The sequence below is a fragment of the Cotesia typhae genome, unplaced genomic scaffold (genome assembly GCF_013202065.1).
Source record: "Cotesia typhae breed Kobodo isofemale line unplaced genomic scaffold, CoteBio_Ctyphae contig_26, whole genome shotgun sequence".
NCBI lineage: Eukaryota > Metazoa > Arthropoda > Insecta > Hymenoptera > Braconidae > Cotesia > Cotesia typhae.
Genome location: NW_027423732.1, coordinates 2865178 through 2888668, shown reverse-complemented (window position 1 = coordinate 2888668; position 23491 = coordinate 2865178). Strand labels below are relative to the sequence as shown.

Sequence of the window (23491 nt, the reverse complement as noted above, 5' to 3'; positions counted from 1 at the left end):
TTGTTTTTTTCTTTAAAAAAAAAAAAATAGTTTTAATGACTATGTATCCGATTCTTTTTATAGATTAATCGTTAACCAAATATATGAAAGAAAATTGTTCATCGTAAAAAATAAATTTTAATCTTTAAATTATTTCAATTCATGCCAAAGTATACCTTTCTGTCACTTAGTAACTTATTATTTACTACCGTTTTTTGAATAAGCACGGATCAACTTCACATTGCTCAAAATTAATTTATTCAGCAGGAGCTTAAGTGCATTCTGCCATACTTGATAGATTGTATCGCTGATAATATCTTATTTGTGAGATAAAGTTATTATACAGTAAAATCCCTCTATATTTGACTCGTCCGTTCAGGACCTTCTTCTATATTTGACTCATCCTAACGTTTCCAGTATTGCAACACTTACGTCTCTTATGCGCAGGTCTGCGCGATCAACCGCGTAGTGTACAAAAATAGTATGTAAACAACCATCTCAACCTAACCTTAAAATTCACATAGAATTATATTATGTTGAATGTTAAATATTAGATGCTAAATAAATGTTAAAAAATGTCAACTAATGTAGTCAGTTAGTTAAATTATAATTTATGCGTTACATTAAATTAAAGAAAAAGATTTCATTCATTTTTAACATCTCTGAATAGAAATTTTGGATTCAAGTACAAGTATGTTTTCATTTTTATTTAATAAAAGAAATATGTAATTTATTCTGCAGTTTTTCTTTATTGGCAATATTAATAAAATCGATCTAGAGTGAATTTCAATCTGAATAGTATATTACACACCGAGGGAAGTAAAGTAAAAAATGTCGCAGATCACATATTGGGATCCGTGGGAGAGGCGTGGCTTAATTTTTGGTCGCCTGGTGGCTAAAAAATGAACTAGCGATTGTAGGATTCTAGAGACAGCTGATGCATGCAAATAAACGTGTAAACCGGATAAAAAATTAAATTAAAAATTACGTGTGACCAAAATTCAATTAAAAATGCGTGTAAGTTTACAAGAAATTTGTAAATTTGCTTCAGCTACACCTGCTAGTAGGAATTTTACTGGTGGAGAAAATATTATTGATCGTGGTCATTTATTGAATTGTGGGAAAGTGAATCATAGTGATGACAGTGATGTTTATCATATCCTTGGTTTTTGTTTACAAACAGCTGGTTTAAGAAATGAACCTCATGAAATAAATGGTCAAATCTCAAAGAACGGAAAAATAATTGGTATGGAATGCTCTTGCAAGGCTGGATTGGGAAGTACCTGCAAACATATTGTGGCAGTCCTTTTATTTTGTAACCGGTAATTATGAATTTATATTTCTGTCTTGTTGATCAATAAACTCTAAAATTATTAAATAATTATAAAAATAATTGACTTTATTATTTTGTACTTACAGAAATAACTTAGAAGATTTCAAAGATATTACGTGTACAGATAAGAAATGTGCCTGGAATGCACCTTATAAATCAGCTCTTGAAAAATATGAGGCGAAGCCTCTATTTGAACACAAATGTTTTGAAGGAAAACAAAAAAAAGATGAAGATAAAGTTAAAATGAAGAAATCTAAGTCAGATCACTCTAAGGCAAATACGTCATTTCAAGAAGCTGCTACTGATCCTTCAGTATGTTCAAACATGGGTTTAACTGAATTAGATGAAGCAGAATATGAAGAATTTTTAAAAATAATGGTGGAAGAAAATCCTTCATCAGCGTTAGCAAAACATTTGTAAATAATTTTTATTTTAATTTATTTCAATGGATTTTTTTTATTGAAATTTTTTTTTTTTGTAAATAGTTTACATCATCAATTTTATATTCGACTCTGAAATGATTTTTTTTTGTAAATAGTTTACATCATCAATTTTATATTCGACTCCGAAATGATTTTTTTGTAAATAGTTTACATCATCAATTTGATATTTGACTCCGAATTTTTTTTTTGTAAAGAGTTTAGATGATCAATTTGATATTTGACTCCGAAATTTTTTTTTTTTTTTTTGTAAATAGTTTACATCATCAATTTACACCGAAATGAATTCTTTTAAAGTTAATTTATTCGAATTTTGGAAAATGATTTTAAGTAATAATACTTTTACTAATTAATTATGTTTTTTCTCTTTTTTTTTTTTTTTTTTTTTTAATACATGCAGCTGTGGAAGACATGAAGCTATTAAAGAAATTAATAATAATAATAATAATAGTTTAGTTTTATCCCAGTAAACAATATGATGTCTTTAGAGGTTCTTGATGAACTCCTATTTAAGATTTGGACGTCGTAATTTTTAACGGAATGGTGTCTCTAAGACGTCTTGAGGACGTCGAATGCGCCACTTTAAGAGTAATATAAGACTTCCACAAATATTCTCAAAGAGATCTTTTTCTGAGTTCAAAAAAAAGAGTGCTTACAGAAGTTAGAATTAGGAAGTCTTTTTGAGTTCAAAATAAGATGTCTTGCAGAAATCCGAATTAAGAGCTCTTTACGACTTCAAATAAAAGAGTACTTATAGTAGTCAGAATTGAGAGCTCTTTCTGATTTCATACAGAAAATTTGCAGAATATTATTATTATAAATTAATAAATATTATTTATTCATGCTATAAATTTATTAATATTAATTGTTAAATTATTATTGTTGTTATGTAATACTCATAATAATTATAATAATAATATTGATTTTCAGTCATTTTGTGACTTAATTTAAGTAAATTTTTATCATTTAGTCGCCATCCTTTCGTCCACGAAGTCAGTATTTTTTTTGATACTCCTTGACAAACAAGATGCATGTAATCCACTGGAAATTGAGACACCATACCAACACCAATATCTTCAAAATCTGATTTTCCTAAATGATCCCAGTCAGCATCCAAATCAGAAAGACTTCTGGAAGAAGTCTTTTCAAAGACGTCCATAAGAAGTCTAAATATGATGTCTTAACGAATTCATCAATCAGAACTCTTAATCAAGAAGTCGACAGGAAATCTTTTGACAAACTTTGTAAGACTTCTAAAATATGAGCTCTTCAAGTAGTTTACTTACTGAACTCATAAGACATCAATAATCTGAGCTTTTTAAGAGGTCTTTTTTCTGACTTCGTAAGATGTCATGAATATGAACTCTTTCAGAGGTCTTTTTGCTGAGGTAGGATTGAATTGTATTGGCGCATGCGCACAACGATAGAAATTTTATTTTTATTTTTTATCTCTGTTTTAATATAACCTATAAGTGTATGGTACGTTTTCTGTTTACATTCAGCGTCGAATTGCAAAACTTTAATTTAGTGAAATCAATTAATTATTTATAACCAGTGATTTCGTAATTTGTAAATTAAAAGTTCTAAAAATAATGTAAGTGCATATTCGTAGCTAATTAATATTTGACTGTGTATGATATTTCATGTTTTTATCAGTGATAAATTTGAGAAATCATTCGATTTTAAAGGTAACGTATACATTTATCCAAAAATAAATATAAATTATGATTTTTTTAATTTAAAATATTTTTTTCTCAAGATGTCTGAAAGAAAAAGATTCAGTGAACTGTCTAAGAGTCAGAAAAATCGAAGATTGAAAAAACGCTATGAGCAGGCAATTTTGGAGACTGCACGTGCAAAAGCATCGGTTGATACTTCGTTTGATAATAATCCAGTTATTAATAACAGTGTAATGAACAACGACAATAATTATGACAGTGATGATTTCAGTTTACAGTCGATTCATTTAGATAATACCGTAACCGATATCTCTTTAAAGACTTACACAGATAATAATGATAATTCTCATTGTACAACAACAAAAACAACATCAACAGTAACAGCAACAACTACTACAACTTCTATCACTTATAATAATAATAATAATAATTGTGATATCGAAGTACCAATTCCTTTAACCAAACAATTAGCTCAATGGAAATGCGAATTTAACATTACTCAAGCTGGATCAAGTGCTTTACTAAAAATTATTAGAAATGTGGAGTCAATAGAAGAGTTAAAAAGTCTTCCAAATGACAGTCGTACCTTAATTGATACTCCTACAGATACTACTATTCGTGAGGTTGCACCAGGAGAATATTTCCACTATGGACTGAAAGAAGGATTAATTGATCAATTAAAAATTGTCGATATAAAACAGATTACAGATATTATCCTGATTAGTATACACATTGATGGTTTGCCAATATCGAAGAATTCAAAACGACAACTGTATCCTATACTGGGAGAAATTTTTCCAAAAGTCTCTGTACCATTCGTTATTGGTATATACCATGGACTGAACAAACCAAATGACTAATGAATTTCTTCAAGATTTCATTAATGAGTACAAAAATCTGAGAGAGGAAGGTTTCGAGTATGATAGTCATAAATTTAAAGTAATTATAAGGGCTGTCATTTGTGATTCACCAGCGAGAGCTTTTGTAACCTACACAAAAGGTCATGGTGGTTTTTATGGTTGCGATAAGTGCATTCAAGAAGGAGAATATAGTGACCATCGAATGTTATTTCTTGATATGGATGCACCATTACGCACTGACTCGAATTTTATAAATCGTTTAAATGAAGATCATCATTTAGGAAAATCAGATTTTGAAGATATTGGTGTTGGTATGGTGTCTCAATTTCCAGTGGATTACATGCATCTTGTTTGTCAAGGAGTATCAAAAAAAATACTGACTTCGTGGACGAAAGGATGGCGACTAAATGATAAAAATTTACTTAAATTAAGTCACAAAATGACTGAAAATCAATATTATTATTATAATTATTATGAGTATTACATAACAACAATAATAATTTAACAATTAATATTAATAAATTTATAGCATGAATAAATAATATTTATTAATTTATAATAATAATATTCTGCAAATTTTCTGTATGAAATCAGAAAGAGCTCTCAATTCTGACTACTATAAGTACTCTTTTATTTGAAGTCGTAAAGAGCTCTTAATTCGGATTTCTGCAAGACATCTTATTTTTGAACTCAAAAAGACTTCCTAATTCTAACTTCTGTAAGCACTCTTTTTTTTTGAACTCAGAAAAAAGATCTCTTTGAGAATATTTGTGGAAGTCTTATATTACTCTTAAAGTGGCGCATTCGACGTCCTCAAGACGTCTTAGAGACACCATTCCGTTAAAAATTACGACGTCCAAATCTTAAATAGGAGTTCATCAAGAACCTCTAAAGACATCATATTGTTTACTGGGATGATCTTCATTTAAACGATTTATAAAATTCGAGTCAGTGCGTAATGGTGCATCCATATCAAGAAATAACATTCGATGGTCACTATATTCTCCTTCTTGAATGCACTTATCGCAACCATAAAAACCACCATGACCTTTTGTGTAGGTTACAAAAGCTCTCGCTGGTGAATCACAAATGACAGCCCTTATAATTACTTTAAATTTATGACTATCATACTCGAAACCTTCCTCTCTCAGATTTTTGTACTCATTAATGAAATCTTGAAGAAATTCATTAGTCATTTGGTTTGTTCAGTCCATGGTATATACCAATAACGAATGGTACAGAGACTTTTGGAAAAATTTCTCCCAGTATAGGATACAGTTGTCGTTTTGAATTCTTCGATATTGGCAAACCATCAATGTGTATACTAATCAGGATAATATCTGTAATCTGTTTTATATCGACAATTTTTAATTGATCAATTAATCCTTCTTTCAGTCCATAGTGGAAATATTCTCCTGGTGCAACCTCACGAATAGTAGTATCTGTAGGAGTATCAATTAAGGTACGACTGTCATTTGGAAGACTTTTTAACTCTTCTATTGACTCCACATTTCTAATAATTTTTAGTAAAGCACTTGATCCAGCTTGAGTAATGTTAAATTCGCATTTCCATTGAGCTAATTGTTTGGTTAAAGGAATTGGTACTTCGATATCACAATTATTATTATTATTATTATAAGTGATAGAAGTTGTAGTAGTTGTTGCTGTTACTGTTGATGTTGTTTTTGTTGTTGTACAATGAGAATTATCATTATTATCTGTGTAAGTCTTTAAAGAGATATCGGTTACGGTATTATCTAAATGAATCGACTGTAAACTGAAATCATCACTGTCATAATTATTGTCGTTGTTCATTACACTGTTATTAATAACTGGATTATTATCAAACGAAGTATCAACCGATGCTTTTGCACGTGCAGTCTCCAAAATTGCCTGCTCATAGCGTTTTTTCAATCTTCGATTTTTCTGACTCTTAGACAGTTCACTGAATCTTTTTCTTTCAGACATCTTGAGAAAAAAATATTTTAAATTAAAAAAAAATCATAATTTATATTTATTTTTGGATAAATGTATACGTTACCTTTAAAATCGAATGATTTCTCAAATTTATCACTGATAAAAACATGAAATATCATACACAGTCAAATATTAATTAGCTACGAATATGCACTTACATTATTTTTAGAACTTTTAATTTACAAATTACGAAATCACTGGTTATAAATAATTAATTGATTTCACTAAATTAAAGTTTTGCAATTCGACGCTGAATGTAAACAGAAAACGTACCATACACTTATAGGTTATATTAAAACAGAGATAAAAAATAAAAATAAAATTTCTATCGTTGTGCGCATGCGCCAATACAATTCAATCCTACCTCAGCAAAAAGACCTCTGAAAGAGTTCATATTCATGACATCTTACGAAGTCAGAAAAAAGACCTCTTAAAAAGCTCAGATTATTGATGTCTTATGAGTTCAGTAAGTAAACTACTTGAAGAGCTCATATTTTAGAAGTCTTACAAAGTTTGTCAAAAGATTTCCTGTCGACTTCTTGATTAAGAGTTCTGATTGATGAATTCGTTAAGACATCATATTTAGACTTCTTATGGACGTCTTTGAAAAGACTTCTTCCAGAAGTCTTTCTGATTTGGATGCTGATTGGGATCTCCTGAAAAACTACAGAAAATTATCGATTGCCAAAAGTCATCGGAATTACTTTCTGTTTTGAAAAATTTTAAAATTGGTCACATACAAAATTGCTGTGTTGAAACTTTTAGCCGTCTATCAATGGATGCTTCTACAATTTGTTTAAAAAGTACTGAATTTTATTCTGTATGGCTTGCTGAACGAGAAAATAGAATAACAGCTAGTAGAGCTTACTCATTATTCACGTATTTTTCTAATAAAAATCCAGACTGGAAAAAAAAATCAAATGATTACTTTTACGGTTCTTCATTTAGTAATGACGATACAAAATATGGCTTAGAACAGGAAACTTATGCTCGTGAAATTTATGAAAATTTAATGTCTATGGAAGTAGTTCAATGTGGTCTAGTTATTTCTGAATTGAATCCTTGGTTAGGCTGTTCTCCAGATGGTATTGTATTTGAGAATAATAAACCATTTAAACTTATTGAAATTAAGTGTCCAAAAGAGGGTAAACGTAAAGGTATTGAAGATACTGTTAAATCGATTAAATGGTTAACTGAAGAACATGGTGAAGTAACTTTGAAATCAAAGCATATGTATTACGCTCAAATTCAAATAAGTATGGCAATACTTAATTTATCTTCTACAGATTTTATAATATATTCATCTTTTGACAAAAATATAAAAATAATACCTGTTAGTTTTAATGAAAAATTCACCAAACATTTATTAATAACTTTAAAGAAAGTATATTTTAAGAAAATGATACACAATATATGTATAAAACAAAAAGAGGAGAGTGAAAAACAAAAAAAACAATAAAAATACTGTAATTGTTACTTATAAGTTTTATTTTTAATTTTAATTTGTACGTTCTTTTGAAAAAATAACTTAACAATGTAATAAAATATTTTTATAAATTATCTTAATCAGTAATAACATTATTTTAATCCGTAGCAATATTATTTTGATCCTGAACAAATTTTTCATCTTTTAAGATAGGCTGACTTAAGTTTACAACTGCACAAATAATTGTAAAAATTTTTTCAACTTTATGAACAAGACCAATCGGCATTTTTGATGATAAGATTTCAAAAGTTTTAATTCGTTGGTTACTGCGTTCGACGTGTACACGAGCTTTGGCAATTCGTCTTCCATTCATTGCTTCCAATTTAGAAAATTGTTTTCGATCTTTTAGAAAAGGTGGTGAAATTAATTTCACATCATTTTTCTTGCAGAGTTCATCGACAGTGAAGCCTCGATCAGTCATGACATCATCTCCTGATCGAATTTTTAATGATTTCACTCTGTTCAAAGACAGCATTATCAGAAGCTCGCCCACCAAAAGGCTTACTAATAAAGGAAATCAAACCAGCAGGTGTGACAGCAGTCATAAACTTGACTGTGTAACAACTTTTATATTGAGAATAAGTCATAATTTGGCAACACAGATGTTTTGGTCTTTGAATCGAAATTTCAGTGCAATCAATTACTGCACGAACATTTTCGAATCCTAAAAATCGAGAGGAATATTTTTAAGAATATTATTTTTATTGGGCCATTGTATTGCTGGCCTTAAACAAATATATAAGAGGTCAATCATTTGCAAAATTTTATCTTTACAAGTTTCTGGAGTATAAGACTTAAAAAAAAGGCTAGAAGTGCATATGACATATTCTGCTTCAGTTTCATAAAAGTCATGATGATTATGTCTAACATATCCATTTTAGTATTAGAATGCGACATTGCCGGTTTTTTTTTATTGACTAATTTTTTAATTGTGTTTAATAAACCAAAATTAGGAATCCCAGTTAACGTACTTAGTTCGCTGTCGTTGGAAATAAAGTCAGAAAATTTTGGAATGAAATTATCAGTTTTCACTTGTGTTGCAACGTCTTTAAATTGTTTTATAGACATTCCAAGATTACTTTTGACACTTGACATCTCTTCAGTTCCAGAATCTTTATCAGTTTGTAGATTAGAGTCTTTTAGTTTGTAGACTAGGGCCTCTTCAGTACCAAAATCTTGATCAGTTTGTAGATTAAATTTTTCATAATTTTTTGTTTGATTTTCTACAAGCAGTCTCTGATCAATCTGATCATCCAAAACCACAAAATCTTGAAAATTATTAGCAGTATTAAAATCACTAGGTTCCTCTAAAGTTTGTTGCTGAATATTATAAGTAGTACTTTCATTTTTTAAAGATGATCTTTTAATTTTTCTTTGCTCTCGTAGAGCCGATAGAACATGATTAGATTTCTTTGAGGAGTCAACAGAGCTTTTCGGTAGATTAACTGAAGGGACAGCTGTTTTCTTCAGATAATGCTGTTGGCTTACTGAAAAATCAGAAAAAATATAATCTTTGATCGTATAAAAATTGAAGATAATTGAAATATTTATTTATTTGATATACTTACAAGAAGGAATGTAATCATCTTGAGTAAAATGTCGTGAACACACTCGCATGGAGGTTGATATTTTTTCCCCATTCTTAAAACTTTCACCCAAACATCATGTCTATCGACTAGCTCTTCTTGATTGAAATTATTTACAATTTTCACTAAACTATCTTTTTTTTTTTTTTGAAAAGAATGAAAACGAACTGTCTCATGCTTAAATGCATGACTTTGACAGCCATAAACACAGCAGTACACATGACTTTTATTTTTATGAGGAGAAAACTCCATTTTTAAAAATATATCGATGTATGTATAATAATTTTTTATAAATGTGTGATAACGAAATTCACTTTTTGTATTGGTTATTTTTTGTTTAAATGAAAATTACACCGTATTTTGCTAATGTCTTGATACTGACATAGTGGTAAACATATGATTCTATCCTACAATCGCTAGTTTGAATTTAAACCACCAGACGGCGTATTTAAATCCTCAGTTTCCCAATAATTGTTGGCCGAGGCGAAGCCGAGGTCAACATACATGTGACCTGAGGCTTTCTTACTTACTTCCCGAGGAGTGTATGCTATTTTTTTGCTCGACGAAGGCAGAAAGTGGCAACTTCGTTTAGCGCAGCGGGCCGAAAGTTGACGCTTTTTGCCCGTCGAGTAAAAAAAGAATTGAATCAAATAAAAATTATCCGCTCCGCCTTCACTCCGCCAAGTTTTTACGTTGTAAATTTAAATATTTCCGTCACTAACATTCAAATATTCCCGCCACTAAGGTTTTCTTTCATTGGTCGGAAAAAAGTTTGTAGTGCGAGAAAGGATCGTCTAATATAAAGACAGAATTTGGTCAAATATGGAAGGATTCCACTGTACTGCATAATAACTATGGGGGGTAGAGGAAATGTTTACGAGTGATAATCAATTTTTGATGCACTATGTAGCCATTGCAGTTGTATAAATTGAGAAGTTTGCCTGTTAAACAAATAGATAAAAAAGTTGTTTAATTACTTTTTACGGAATTTATATGACATCCAATGAATTGAAAGTCATATAAATTTTGTGATTTCTAGACCTCACTCCATTTTACCGTCATAGAGTATTTGCATATTGATATTTTTGAAAATGAAAAACCAGTCGAGCATGAAATCAACTTTTCCCATAACCAATGTTGTTAAATAATATTGAATTAAAGGCCAGAGTGTACAATAAGGTACTTGTAAATGATAAAAATTAGTAAAGATCTACTTTATATGTCAGATAAATTCAATACATATATAGTATCAAGACTTATTACTGGAATGTGAAAATTTATTATTTCATTATATACACCCTCCACCTAACATTTATAAATCCTTTGTTGTCGTCCTTCGTTAAATTATGTAAGCATTATAACTGCTTAAACATACACTAGTCACAAAAATTAAGGGATATAAAAAAAATTCCAAATTTTTTGGTGATTTTCAGCGAGCTGTAACTCCGAGGAAAATGATCGCACAGAAAAAAAAAAAAAAGCAAATTGTAGCTCCAAGTGTCTAGTTTTTAGATATGACCATGAAAATTTTTTGTCATCGTCAGGTCTGGAGAAATCCTAAGAATACTACTGAAAAAAAATTTTTCGAAATTTTTTTTCGTCTTAAAAAAGGTCTACGGGCTTCAAAAAAATTTTTTCGATTGTTTCGTTTAAAAGCTCTTTTAGTAAATTTAATACCCTTTAATTTGACGTAATCAAAAAGCCTGTACGATAATTTGCCGCGGAGTTATCGTCAATCAAAGCAAAAAAAAAACTTATTATGTACATTTATATAATAAATATGGAAAAAACTTTAAGAAGTATATTAATAATTGATTAATTTTTTCCAATGAAGGTAATTTATTATTTATATTAAATTATTTATACATTCAGATCCCTATGAAGTTTTATCGGATCTGACTTTAGTTTTGCTGTAGTTTTATCTTAATTCATTTCGATTTTATCCGAACTTATTCTAAATTTACTGACAGTTTAATCTAATTTTTAATAACTCCATTGTGACTCATGCAAATTTCACATTGACTTCACGCTAGTTTAAATCTGAATGAATTCTGATTTGATTATTATTTTACTCTGATTTCATTTTAATTTCATGTTGATTCCACTTTGAAGCCATCTTGATTTTATGTAAAATTCACTTTGATTCTAATCTGGTTCCATTCTGGTATCACTCTGGTTCCACTTCGGTTTCATTCTGGATTCACTTTGATTCCACTCTGGTTCCACTTTAATTACATTCTGAGTCCAATTTGATTCCACTCTAGTTCTAGTCTGGGTCCACTCTGGTTCCACTATAGTTTCATTCTGAGTCCAATCTGATTCCACTCTGGCTTTAGTCCGGGTTCACTTTGGTTTCACTTTAGTTTCATTCTGAGTTCAATTTGATTCTACTCTGGCTTTAGTCTGGGTTCACTCTGGTTCCACTTTAATTTTATTCTGAGTTCACTTTGATTCCACTCTGGCTTTAGTCTGGGTGCACTCTGGTTTCATGCTGGAAAATAGGCACAAAACCACTCTGGAAACACTCTGGAACCATCATGATTCCATAATGTTTCCAGAATTTTTTCAGACTGATTTCAGAATGATTTGAAAGTCGCAAGGGAAGCATTAAAAAATTAAATGCACGACGTGGAAATATTAAATAACAAATTAAATTCAACTTTTTCTTATTTCTTGAACATAATCTGAAAGTCATCCTTAACCCAAGATATAATTCATTATTTGTCCTTTTTTTACTTCATTTAAAGTTATTGATGTCACTTATCATCTTATTAACATGAAAATGATTTAAAATTTGAGATTGAGCAACGTTAATGTGCATAAGTTTGTAAGTAAACAAGTATTCGAAAGAACGAAAAAAAATTGATATTCTTATCACATTACTTCTGATTTTTATAGAAAATTAATATCTGTTTGAGTTATTTGGCGTTAAAAACTATAATTGAAGTGAAGAAACGAACAATATTTATCATCATGCGTTAAAAAATAAGAAATTATATCATGTGTTGAGCATACGTTTAAGATTACGTCCAAAAATAAAAAAAGTTGAAATCAATTTGTTATTTACTATTTCTACGTCGTGCATTTAATTTTTAATGCTCAAAATGACAATACTATGTATCTGCATAACTTTATCTTATTTAGAAATTGCAAAAAACAAAAAAATTTTTTTCAAATTCAAAAATTTATATTATTTGAAAAAACAACAAACAGTTCTAAAAATTTCAGGATCTTTTAAGATCAGTACGAGGTATTATACAAGAAAAATTGAGCCAAAATTTTAATATTAATCGTCATTTTTAACGATTTTCAAAAATTCAAAATTTGACAAATTTGTTCAAAATTTTTTTCCAAAATATTTTTTTTTTCAACAGCTTCAAGTGTCCACTTTAAAACATACAAAAGCTCATTCCTGTATCTATAATAGCGTTCGAGATGTTACAAAAACAAAATTGAAAAACTGGAAAAATCGCGAAATTTTGAATTTGCATATCTTTAGAAAAAAATTTTTATTTTTTTTTCCTTTGGCAGAACTTCGCTGTATGATAAATGAAAACTTGTGACCAAAATTTGTCCAAATCGAAAGGAGTCGATTTGGGATGGAATGACCTATTAAATGAACTTCTTTGGAACGGGTTCCAAATGTTACTTTCCTCGTACAAAAGATAACAACTTATTTTTTTAGTTTCTCAGTAGCATTCTCTTTTTCGCAGCGATTAGAGCGATAAATAATTCTTGAAAGCCATGATTTTCTTAGTTTCAGACGGTGATAAGTTTGATTGTGATAGATTTATACCTGTAATAAAGTGGAATTCTTAATAAACTTATTAATAGATTTTATTAAAAATATTATCAGCTAACTTACCTCACATATTGAAATTTCTTCAAAATGTTTATTTCAATTAGTCAAAGTAATCTTAGATATTAAAAAATGTCAAAAGTATACAGTATGTTCAAGAATATTTTACCTTTAGGGAAACAAGTTTATACAATAAATTCAATTCAAGCGTTGAAACAAAGTACAGACAAAACGTCTACTTCTGACAGTCTGCTATTAAAATAATTACAGATGATAGCTAACGAGAATTCCAAATTCAAATTATATGTTCTATCGACTGTAACTTAAGTATAATATGCGTTAACTATTTTCGTATTTCCGCGTTTAGTAATTATTTATTCAAAGCCTCCTGGTTCTACAAAGCTGCTATTATAAGGTATTGTTAGATTCTGCATTGTACGCCTAATCGATATGAAGCAATCGCGATTCAAAATAACACCTGAGAGCGCAGTTAATTTCATAAGAGTCACCGTGTACTTGACTTGCATTTCGCTGCCGTTGTCGGGAAGTCCAGCAAAATTTAAATTCGAGATAATATTATGGCTGCTCGTGATTTTAGCGATTTCATTATTCATTCCGCTTCTTGTTTCGATAATAAAGTACTCCGACGACACGTTCATTGTCATGAAGTCATTCATCTTGATGTCGGCAATCTCCAATTACGTTTTCAAAGTTATAATAGTTAGGATTTACCACAAAGAACTGCAGGTTTGTTTCAATTTTTCTAACTGTGTAGTAAAAATTAAGTACATATTTTTTTTCTAGCAACTGGGATCCGCATTAAATGAATTTATTAAAAAAACTAGTGTCAGTGAAAAAGAAATCCTGCAAAGATATGTCAACAATTGTTGGATGTTTCATGGATTCATGACATGCAGCTACTACTTAACTACGACAGCAGTAATCCTCGGGCCCCTGATTCTTCCCCAGAAGTTCCCCACCGATGCAGTTTATCCGTTTTCAGTGGAAAATCGCTTTGTTTCACGGATAGTTTACTTGCATCAAAGCATTGTCGGGTACCAGTGTTCGGCAGGAATGACTCTAGATTGTCAAGCTGCTATGTATTTGTGGTATTTGAGCGCCAGGTTTGAGATTCTAAGCTCCGAAATCAGAAATGTCGATAGTCATAATGACTTACGTAATTATATTAAGAAACATCAAAAGACGCTGATGTAATAATTTTTATTAATTCCCTGGCGGATCTGAAATACCATAGAACTACGGTATTGTACGGTAAAAATACGGTCGATATACCGCATGGCCACCGTAGATTACAGTAGTATTCTACTTGCACAGTAGAAACCGTAAAACACCGTAATGTACAGTAAAGAACGGTAAAATTACGGTAGCGTACGATGCTAAAATATGACTGCAGTTGCGCGGAACACTTTTTTCATCATTAAATAAAAATTATTGTTGTTGAAGCTAGAGTTCCGGGAGTTAAAACTTTTTTTCCGAAATTTCCTCCTCTTTAAAGATCTTATTTCCGATTTTTGATATCACCTCTAGTTATTGAGTTATTTACGAAAAACCGAAATTTTTTATTATATTTATGTTTTTTGTTAATAACAAATTAAAATTTTGACCAAAAAAATGAAAAAATAAATTCATCATATTCAGAATTTAATTCTACAACGAATGAGTGGTTGTTCATATTCTTATCACAATTTCTAAGATTTTTATAAGCAAATTTGCACAAAATTCTCACAAAAATTTGCGTTACTACGTAAAATAGTAATGATTACCATTCTACTATAGGAATAAGATCTATTCTTTTCTCTCCGTGTAATCTACCGTCAAATATACCCTATTTCAGCGATAAGTTACCGTACAATAACGGTAAATTACTGTACAATGTCCGTAATTTACGATATCATACTGTATTACGGTAAATCAGTGTAAGTACCGTACTCTACCGTATCCTACCGTAAATTTACCGTACATTACTGTAATCTACCGCACTTTGGATCTGTCAGGGAAGAAATATACTATCTTATTGTTGTTTTTTTTTTTTTTTCAACTATTACTTTTTAGGGATGCTAAGGAATTGATTCGTCCAACAAGGTTATTAGCTCTGGTCACGGTTATGATGACCAAAATTGGGATGATTTTTGGAGGAATCGTGTTAATTTCAGTAAGGATTTTTGCGTGAAATTTTTTAAGATTTTGATAAGAAATTACTTTTTTTTCCTTTTTTTAAGGATGAACCAGTGGTTATTAAAATTCAATTTGGAATTTTAGTTATCAGCACAACGGTTAATATTTATGTATGTGCTTGGGCTGCAGATAATTTGATAACTGTTGTAAGTGAAAATAATGTTTTATTTAAATTTCCAAGATATCGATGAAATCATACTTTTGATTTTTCATCAAAGTGACATTTGAGGACGGTTCAAAACCGTTTCGATCAAAATAACTCTGGCAACAACTAGGAAAGAAATTAACTAACCAACAATAATTAATAAGAATGATTTCTTTTAGAAATCCCAATGAAAAAAATTTATAAAAAAAATATAAAAAACATAAATTTTTTTTATATTTAAAACTGAAAATATCAGGACTAGAAATTTTGAATTACTTTATTTTGAGAACTGAAACATGATTTTTTAGTGTATTATTAATTAATTTCCTACCAATTTGATAAAAAAATGACTTAATTTTAAATATGATAATCCCAAAAAAATTTTCAGTCAAGCACAAAATTATCAAACGCAATTTTTGAGACGTCATGGCGGCATGAACCAAAAATGAGAAATTTACTGCTTACAATAATATATAGAACTCAAAAACCTATCATTATCAAAATCCCCGGCCTTCTTGATACTTTATCCAATGAATACTACGCTGAGGTAAGGAATTTCAAGAAAAAAACAAAAAAAAAAATAAAATTTTTTAATAACACTTAAATGTGTAGTTTCTTTCAGCAGCATTCTCTTGCTTTGCAGCAGCGCGGGTCGCCGTAGGCTAAGAAATTATAAGAAGTATTATATATTTTTGTATTGAAATTTTTTAACAAAATGTATCAGCTGGAACAAACAAATTTTATTTTTCACAAAAATATATATGTACACTGAATGTAAAACAAATTTTAAATGCTAACACTTTAATCGTAGTACAAAAATTAATAATATTTTTTCAACATCAATTTTACCCTTGACTTGAATAATGATATTCTTGAAAATCTTTGATAAAGTGAGGCTATGAGATGACTGAAAAAATCATGAAAGCAAGTATAATTATTTCTCAGATATTATAATGATATTGTAGAGGTACCATATTAAATAATTACTATATATTGATTCTATTCGATTATAAACAAAAAAACAAATATATCCTATATTTTTAAGGTAGGAGTCTAGTCTAGTTTTGAGATAGAAAAACAAGCTTCGATTCCAAGCGAATCCTCAAAAGAAAAAGGTTTACCGATTAATTCCAAAAACTAATCAGCTCTTAACATCATCAAACCACGTCGATCGCTGCCAGTCTGGTCAAAATCGATTGATTCGTTCGTGAGTTATCGGTATCGAAAAAGTGTTTTTACACGCTTTTTATTAGCTCCACCTGTATATTTGTATGTTTGTTTGTAACCGACTCCTTTGGACGCGATTTTGACCCACTTTAAACGGTCAGATTTCGTTCAAACTTCGTAGATATATTGAGGACCGATGACAATACATTAATTTGATAAAATTATTCCATTTTTCAATTTGCAAAATAAGATTTTTGTTAATTCATATAATTTTCATCTATAGTCGATAAGACAGAAATTTTTATTTCCAACCCTTATCTTTAACCGATTTATCTAATATTAATAAATTTTCGAACATCAAAGATAATTTTTAATTCAACAAAACATATAATAGTTTAAAAAAACTAAAAAACACGCTTTTTATAGAAAACCGAACTAAAAAAATAGAAAATAAGTTTTAATAAATTTAAATTAAGAATAGTGTTAAAAATTTCAATAAACATAAATTACTAATAGTGTAAATAAGAAAAATGTATTTTATTTTTAAAAAAGCGTGGGGTGCTTTTTAAGATATTATCAAAATGATAATCATTCTACTCATGTCTGTTAATAGAATATTTATATTGACTCATACACCCCACGCTTTTTTTAAAATAAAATACATTTTTCTTATTTACACTATTATTAATTTATGTTTATTGAAATTTTTAACACTATTCTTTATTTAAATTTATTAAAACTTATTTTCTATTGTTTTAGTTCGGTTTTCTATAAGAAGCGTGTTTTTTAGTTTTTTTAAACTATTATTTATTTTTTCAGAATTACTTCGAAATATCTTATTTGATCAATTGAAACTTAAAGATTCTTAATGAGGCTTATATAAAAAAAACTGCGTCGAATGCCGCTAACCGGGTGAAAATGGGTTCATTCATTCAAAAATTATTGCGGTTTGAAAATTCAAAACATAGTGATTTATCAAACTTCTATCAGTTTTTTGAGCTTGAAGAGCTCAAAAAGGTAGTATGTGGAATTTTGACAGGTTAAGTATGGAATTAGCGGGAAGTTGCAGGGATCGCCTTGAGGGTGAACCATTTTCCTAATTTTTTCTATTGCGAATTCTGTCACCAAATCTTAGGAGGTGATTCTCGACACTATTCGACCTTATAAAACAAAATTAATTTTTTTTTTATTTAATTAAATTAAATTCTAATTACACCGGCCCATAAAAAAAATGCTCTGTACTTTTGACTTACCTATCTTTATGTATTTTGACGCACTGAATCCGAATCTGAAGTCAGTTCTGCCCGTACACCCTCAAAATTTTGAGTAAAATGCAAAAAAAAACCCAAAAAGGCAAAGATTGCGAAAAACTGCAATGAAAAAATGAAAAAATTTTTATGGATTCGGATCAAGTATAATTGTTTAGAATTTCAATTTAATAAATCTGAATCTAAACGTTAATTAAGCCCGTTGAGACGTCAAAATTTGAAAAAATTGTGAAAAACCCAAAAAAATTACAATAAATCATGAAAAATCGAAATTATCAAGATGAAAAAAATTTTTTGGATTCAGTTTGAGTATGATTTTTATGTACTTTGTTCCACTGAATTTGAATCTGAAGTTTTCTTGTCCTATTAACATTTAAAAATTTTTTTAAATCTCAAAAAATCAAAAAAGTCAAGAGAATTTCAGGTCTGAATATGAGAAAAAATCTATTAAACACGATTCTTAATGACTTGAGTGTATTTTTATGGCTGACATCGACTTGACTTCCTAATTCAAAAATTAGTAGTTTGTCAAAGCTTTAAAAAGAATTTTTATAGACCGTTATTATTTTGAGAATCAAATCGTCAGGAATGACAGCTTTGTGGGAAGTTTTTTTTTTTTTCAATTTACTACACAATAAAGTGCTGCTAAATATATGTGAATAGTTTTGAATTTTTACAAAAGAAGTTATCTTAAAAAATAGAATATTTAGATAAATTTTTATCTCACTTTTAAATATTTTTTATTTTTATTATTCAATGTATTTTATACTTATCTAATATTTTTTTAGAACAAGTGATTCTAAAAGCGGAGTTCAAGAGATATTCCACCTTTGCAAGCATGGATTGGTATTCAAACATGCTTGTACGTCTATTTTCTATCCTCCAGCCAGAAAGCGCCAACTTTCGGGCCGCTGCGCTAAACGAAGTTGCCGCTTTCTGGCTCTGTCGAACAGAAAAATAGTATACTGACCTTGGCCAGTAAATAAAAAAGCCTCAGATCACATGTTTGTCAGCCTTGACTTCGCCTCGGCCAACAATTACATGTGAACTGAGACATTTCTTACTTTACTGACCTAGGTACGTAATATACTATCTAAAATATGTTTCTGTTCGTCAGAAACTATACTTTCAGAAAAACTAGACACGGTAGAAGTTATTATTATGGAGGGTACAGGTAAGGAGAATCATCTCATATGGGAGAAAAGTTGAAAAAGTGTCCAGCTGTATGCTATAAATAACAGTTCAAAATTCTTCCACAATCGCGATGGTTTACACAAAGGGTATGGTATGAATGTAGCAATTATAGATGAATTGAAATATGCCGAGTTGAAAAATGTAAAATCATTGTCGACTAGAGTTGTCAATTATTTAAAATTTCAACAACTTACGTAGTTCAGAATAATATAGTAAATATAACCTTAAAAAAATATTATAAGGGAACGTGCACCTAAAGTGATTTTATTTCGTAAACTGTGAATAGTACGCTTATTGGTTTATTAACATTTAATTTTATAAAAAAGTACGTGAATACCAAAACAGTTATGAGTAAAATTTGTGTTGTGAAAAGTTGTCCAAGTGGGCGTAAATCCAAAAATAAAAAAAATGGTTCACCTCAGTCTATTTCGTATTTCCAACCAACAATATGTAAATCAATTTATTATAAAAAATTTACTTTATAAACCATTGCTCATTTCTATAATTTTTTTAGTCAACGAAGGCATATTAATTTTTTATTTATCTAATTTCACAGACACCGGCGAGATTATAAAATTGGAAAATTTCGTTGGGTATTGAATTAAAGGCTACTAATTACATCTGTCATCTCCATTTTAAAGAGGAACAAATAAAAATGTACGAGAAACTGTACATAAAATGAGAGCTCAAGATTATGCCTTTAGGAAAAAAAATACTTAAAGAAGAAGCTTTACCAACGATCCAGCATCAGTTTATTCCGATACTTGAACATGAGCTTCTAACAAGTACTGTAGATGAACTGGAAAAGCCAAGCTTACATTTAAATAACTCTGGAGGCGAAGAGCTGTTTCAAGTGCACGAAAACAACATCGAGCCACCGAAAATGTTAGCAGATGAAGATGTTCCTAATAATCCAATAGGTGCTGTTGTTCAAAGTGAACAAGACTTGATAGAACCACCTCTCTGTCAAGACGCATCTAAGAATTCCTATAATCTGCAAGAAATTGAAGCTCCAAAATTATCGCCGTTTTGGCTGTATATACCCAAGCCCAATGGATTTGTATTCATACGAATGGACCCAACAACTCAGCAGATCAAAATTCGGTTACGCTTAAACAAGGATACATCTATTACTGTATGTATTAATTAATGTTCGAGTAGATACATCTATTTTTTTAAAACAATCATTGATTATTATTTTATTTCAGGTTATTTTTCCTAACAATGAAGAACTACCTCTAAACGAAAAATTGCATTCATTAAGTTGTGTCTATAACTACTTAAAATTAGTGGAAAGGTGGCCTATATGCGTTGGTACTCAGATTGACAGTACTAAGCAAGGATTGCTTGTTTTTTGATAAGTGAATGTATGAACTACTGAGGACAGAATTTATACGAACTGAATTAATATATTTACATTAATTTTCAGGTATTTAAAACTTTGTAAAAATGTGATAGTTGGTGATGACATTTATAAAAGAAACCAAGCTAATCCGAGATGTAAATCTTGTCGAATCTTACGGAATCGATTACAGAGTCAAAAGTCGACTTCAATGAATTTGGAAACAACAACTGCTAAAAAAAGACGTGCTTCAAATCTGATTAAACAGTACAAACGTTTAAAACAAATGGTAAGTTTCGTAAAATACAATTGTTTGAGGCTAGAAGCAGCATTTCATTCTTACTATTGTTCAAGATTTGTTAATTTAACATTTATTAATTTAACAATTGGAATCGTTTCTAATTTTACGTTTATCACTTCTACTATAAATTCTATATAAATTCTGTATAATATATCTGGTGAAGAAAATAAAGTCATGCGTAATATATGTCGGTAAAAATGTATGCTTCAATTTTTCTCCTAAATTCTCTTAAAAAAATTACATATCAATCATGACATAGTTTTTACTACAGCTGTTTTTTAAAATGCTTTTCGTACATGAACCTATTCACTATATGTATACAGTCTATAATTGTGCATTAAAAATCACAGGAAAAAAATATACAACTTGAAAAAAATTAATTTTCCAATGACTTTTGTTTAAAGTAAAAAATAAATTTGTCGTAATACTTCAAAGTTCACTTTCATTGTTACTTTACTTTCAAATTTTATGGTTTAAAGAAGTCAAAAATTAATGATGACCAACGTAGTAGCATTTCGTTCGTCGGTTTCCAGTGAAAAAATGAAATTCAAGAATTAGTAGGTCCAATAATTATAAACAAAATGAAACGATCAGAATATTATAACGATATTACACAATTTTATTTAGTTACCAAACTTGACAATGTTTCGATTTAGATATCCAAATTAATTATCACGTCAATTTCTATGAACTTGTACGTCAAGTAGTATCGTATACACGATGAAAAAAATTTTTGTCTGATCATATATGATTATACATGAGGTTTGGAATGATCAAACATATATGACCAAAACATCTTGCGATAATACTCTTGGGACTTTAAAAGTTTTTTTTTAGACTGGCAATACGATTGTTTTGACACTGACATACAGCCTGTCAATAATTACCGAAAAATTTATTGGACAGTGACTATTTTCTAATTTTTTTAATAATGACATAATTTTTTTGTAATTTTATTGTACTTTGCGAATTTGATCAAATTTAATAAGTTCTTAAACTTTACAAAAATCTATTGAATTCCGGAATTTGATGAAAGTGCAAAAATTTTTATAAAAACCAGTACTTTCTGTTGTTAAAAGTCTAATAAATTTATGTCTTTCAATATTAATGCTGGTGACTTGGACGAGTGAGCAGCGTTCCAGACGGCTTCCAGCTAAAAAGATTTGAGTTCGAGCCCTCCATACGCCTGCGATTTTTTATTTAATATTGTCATGAATTGATTATCCTAATATTGTAACGAACCATTACCGTACTATTCCATTTCTCTATGTATTTATGAAATGAATTTGTTATTCTCGAAAGCATTTTTTTATCAGACATATATGAGTAAAAATAATTATATATGATCATATATAATAATGCATAAGTAAATCTGATTATATATGATTAGACGTGGCCAATATATATATATATATATATATATATATATATATATATATATATATATATATATAAAACTTTTCAACAAACTACATTTTCTGAATCAGCTCGAAAAACTGAGTCAGAAAATGGCTAAATTTTTAAAAGTTGCGCCATGAGGACGGCTGCAATAGTTAGATTTTTATGAAATCTACTAAAAATTATGTAGCAATACGAACGTTTTGAACCATATGTATTTTGATCAGACGAAACAAGATCGATATAAATTCACAGTAGGTATACTGAAGTGTAAACATGACAGGTCCGTTCTAAAAATTCTTTGGATTTAATCTAAAAATACTTTGGAGTAACTCAAAATTCATAAAGGATTTGCTAAGAAAATAATTAAAGTTCACTCTGCAACAATTTGTATTCACTTTGGTTCTACTCTGGTTTTATTCTTTATCTACTCTCATTCCATTTTGATTCCAATCGAATTTTATTCAGGTTGCATTCTGATTCAACTCCGACGCCACTTTGGTTTTATTCTGGCTCCACTCCGCATCCACTCTGGTCTCACTCGATAACCAATCTGGACCCGCTTCGGGTCCACTATGAATTCATTCTGTATCGATCGTGAATCCACTGTGTATCCACTTTGGTTTCATTCTGGCTCCACTATAGTTTCACTGAATAACCAATCTGGCTCCGCTTTGGCTTCACGTTGATTCCATTCTGTATCGATCTTGAATTTTCTATATGTTCACTATGGGTCCACTATGTATTCAATTTGTATTCACTCTGTATTCACTCTGAATACAGCCTGGTTTCAATTTGTATCCAATCTGGTTTCACTCTGAAAAAAAGGCACAAAACCACTCTGGAAACACTCTGGATCTAGTATGATTCCACTCTGACTCTGGAAACAGAGTGGTTCCAGAGTGGACTCGCAGTCGCAAGGGTTAAAATTACAATACTATGTATCTCGAATTCTCTCATCAGTCGTCGTTTCAATACGCCACAAGAAAATATTGCGTCTCTCAATATTGCCTTCTGAACCGTATTTATTTGTTAACACAAAACGACATCCGAAGATGTCTTTTTTATCACAGATTTTTACAACTTCTCAGGTATCAATTTGACAAGACTGAGCACCTCAGCTTCCATAGCATTTCTCCACTCTTTACATGCCTCACTGTGTAAGGCGTTTGTGATGCTTACTTCGGCTACATTAGCAAAAACCTCATCTTCGAGTTCAGTTACGTCACTGACTGGATCTTCATCATCCGTTGATGAGCTTGCCAAGTGAAAAAGCTTGACGGGATGCCCTCTTGATCCAGTGCGAATCTAGGCCTACCACGACCTCTCTTAAATGCTGGT

At 29.9% G+C, this 23491-nt stretch overlaps 6 protein-coding genes across 6 annotated transcripts; 4 read left to right on the top strand and 2 right to left on the bottom strand.

The window, feature by feature from the left end:
- Positions 1 to 120: 120 nt before the first annotated feature.
- LOC141525211 (uncharacterized) lies at positions 121 to 2393 on the top strand. The gene is made up of 3 exons (XM_074239602.1): positions 121 to 1301; positions 1399 to 1728; positions 2153 to 2393. Exons 1-3 carry the CDS (start codon positions 991 to 993, stop codon positions 2220 to 2222), a joined length of 711 nt encoding a protein of 236 aa, XP_074095703.1. The 5' UTR covers positions 121 to 990; the 3' UTR covers positions 2223 to 2393.
- Positions 2394 to 2443: 50 nt separating this feature from the next.
- Positions 2444 to 4291, top strand: LOC141525209 (uncharacterized). The gene is made up of 2 exons (XM_074239601.1): positions 2444 to 3440; positions 3512 to 4291. The coding sequence occupies exons 1-2, from the start codon at positions 3396 to 3398 to the stop codon at positions 4289 to 4291; spliced, it is 825 nt and encodes a 274-aa protein (XP_074095702.1). The 5' UTR covers positions 2444 to 3395.
- Positions 4292 to 5479: 1188 nt separating this feature from the next.
- On the bottom strand, positions 5480 to 7844 carry LOC141525208 (uncharacterized). Its single transcript, XM_074239600.1, has 2 exons — positions 6333 to 7844; positions 5480 to 6259 (listed from the first exon to the last, which is right to left on the bottom strand). Exons 1-2 carry the CDS (start codon positions 6375 to 6377, stop codon positions 5480 to 5482), a joined length of 825 nt encoding a protein of 274 aa, XP_074095701.1. The 5' UTR covers positions 6378 to 7844.
- A 660-nt stretch (positions 7845 to 8504) lies between these two features.
- Positions 8505 to 9403, bottom strand: LOC141525485 (uncharacterized). Its single transcript, XM_074240000.1, has 2 exons — positions 9323 to 9403; positions 8505 to 9241 (listed from the first exon to the last, which is right to left on the bottom strand). Exons 1-2 carry the CDS (start codon positions 9369 to 9371, stop codon positions 8505 to 8507), a joined length of 786 nt encoding a protein of 261 aa, XP_074096101.1. The 5' UTR covers positions 9372 to 9403.
- Positions 9404 to 13216: 3813 nt separating this feature from the next.
- On the top strand, positions 13217 to 16211 carry LOC141525399 (uncharacterized). Its single transcript, XM_074239887.1, has 6 exons — positions 13217 to 13886; positions 13944 to 14350; positions 15213 to 15312; positions 15380 to 15481; positions 15869 to 16027; positions 16093 to 16211. The coding sequence occupies exons 1-6, from the start codon at positions 13590 to 13592 to the stop codon at positions 16144 to 16146; spliced, it is 1119 nt and encodes a 372-aa protein (XP_074095988.1). The 5' UTR covers positions 13217 to 13589; the 3' UTR covers positions 16147 to 16211.
- A 2663-nt stretch (positions 16212 to 18874) lies between these two features.
- Positions 18875 to 21278, top strand: LOC141525397 (uncharacterized). The gene is made up of 3 exons (XM_074239885.1): positions 18875 to 20244; positions 20318 to 20476; positions 20539 to 21278. The coding sequence occupies exons 1-2, from the start codon at positions 19804 to 19806 to the stop codon at positions 20465 to 20467; spliced, it is 591 nt and encodes a 196-aa protein (XP_074095986.1). The 5' UTR covers positions 18875 to 19803; the 3' UTR covers positions 20468 to 20476; positions 20539 to 21278.
- The last annotated feature ends 2213 nt before the right edge of the window (positions 21279 to 23491 follow it).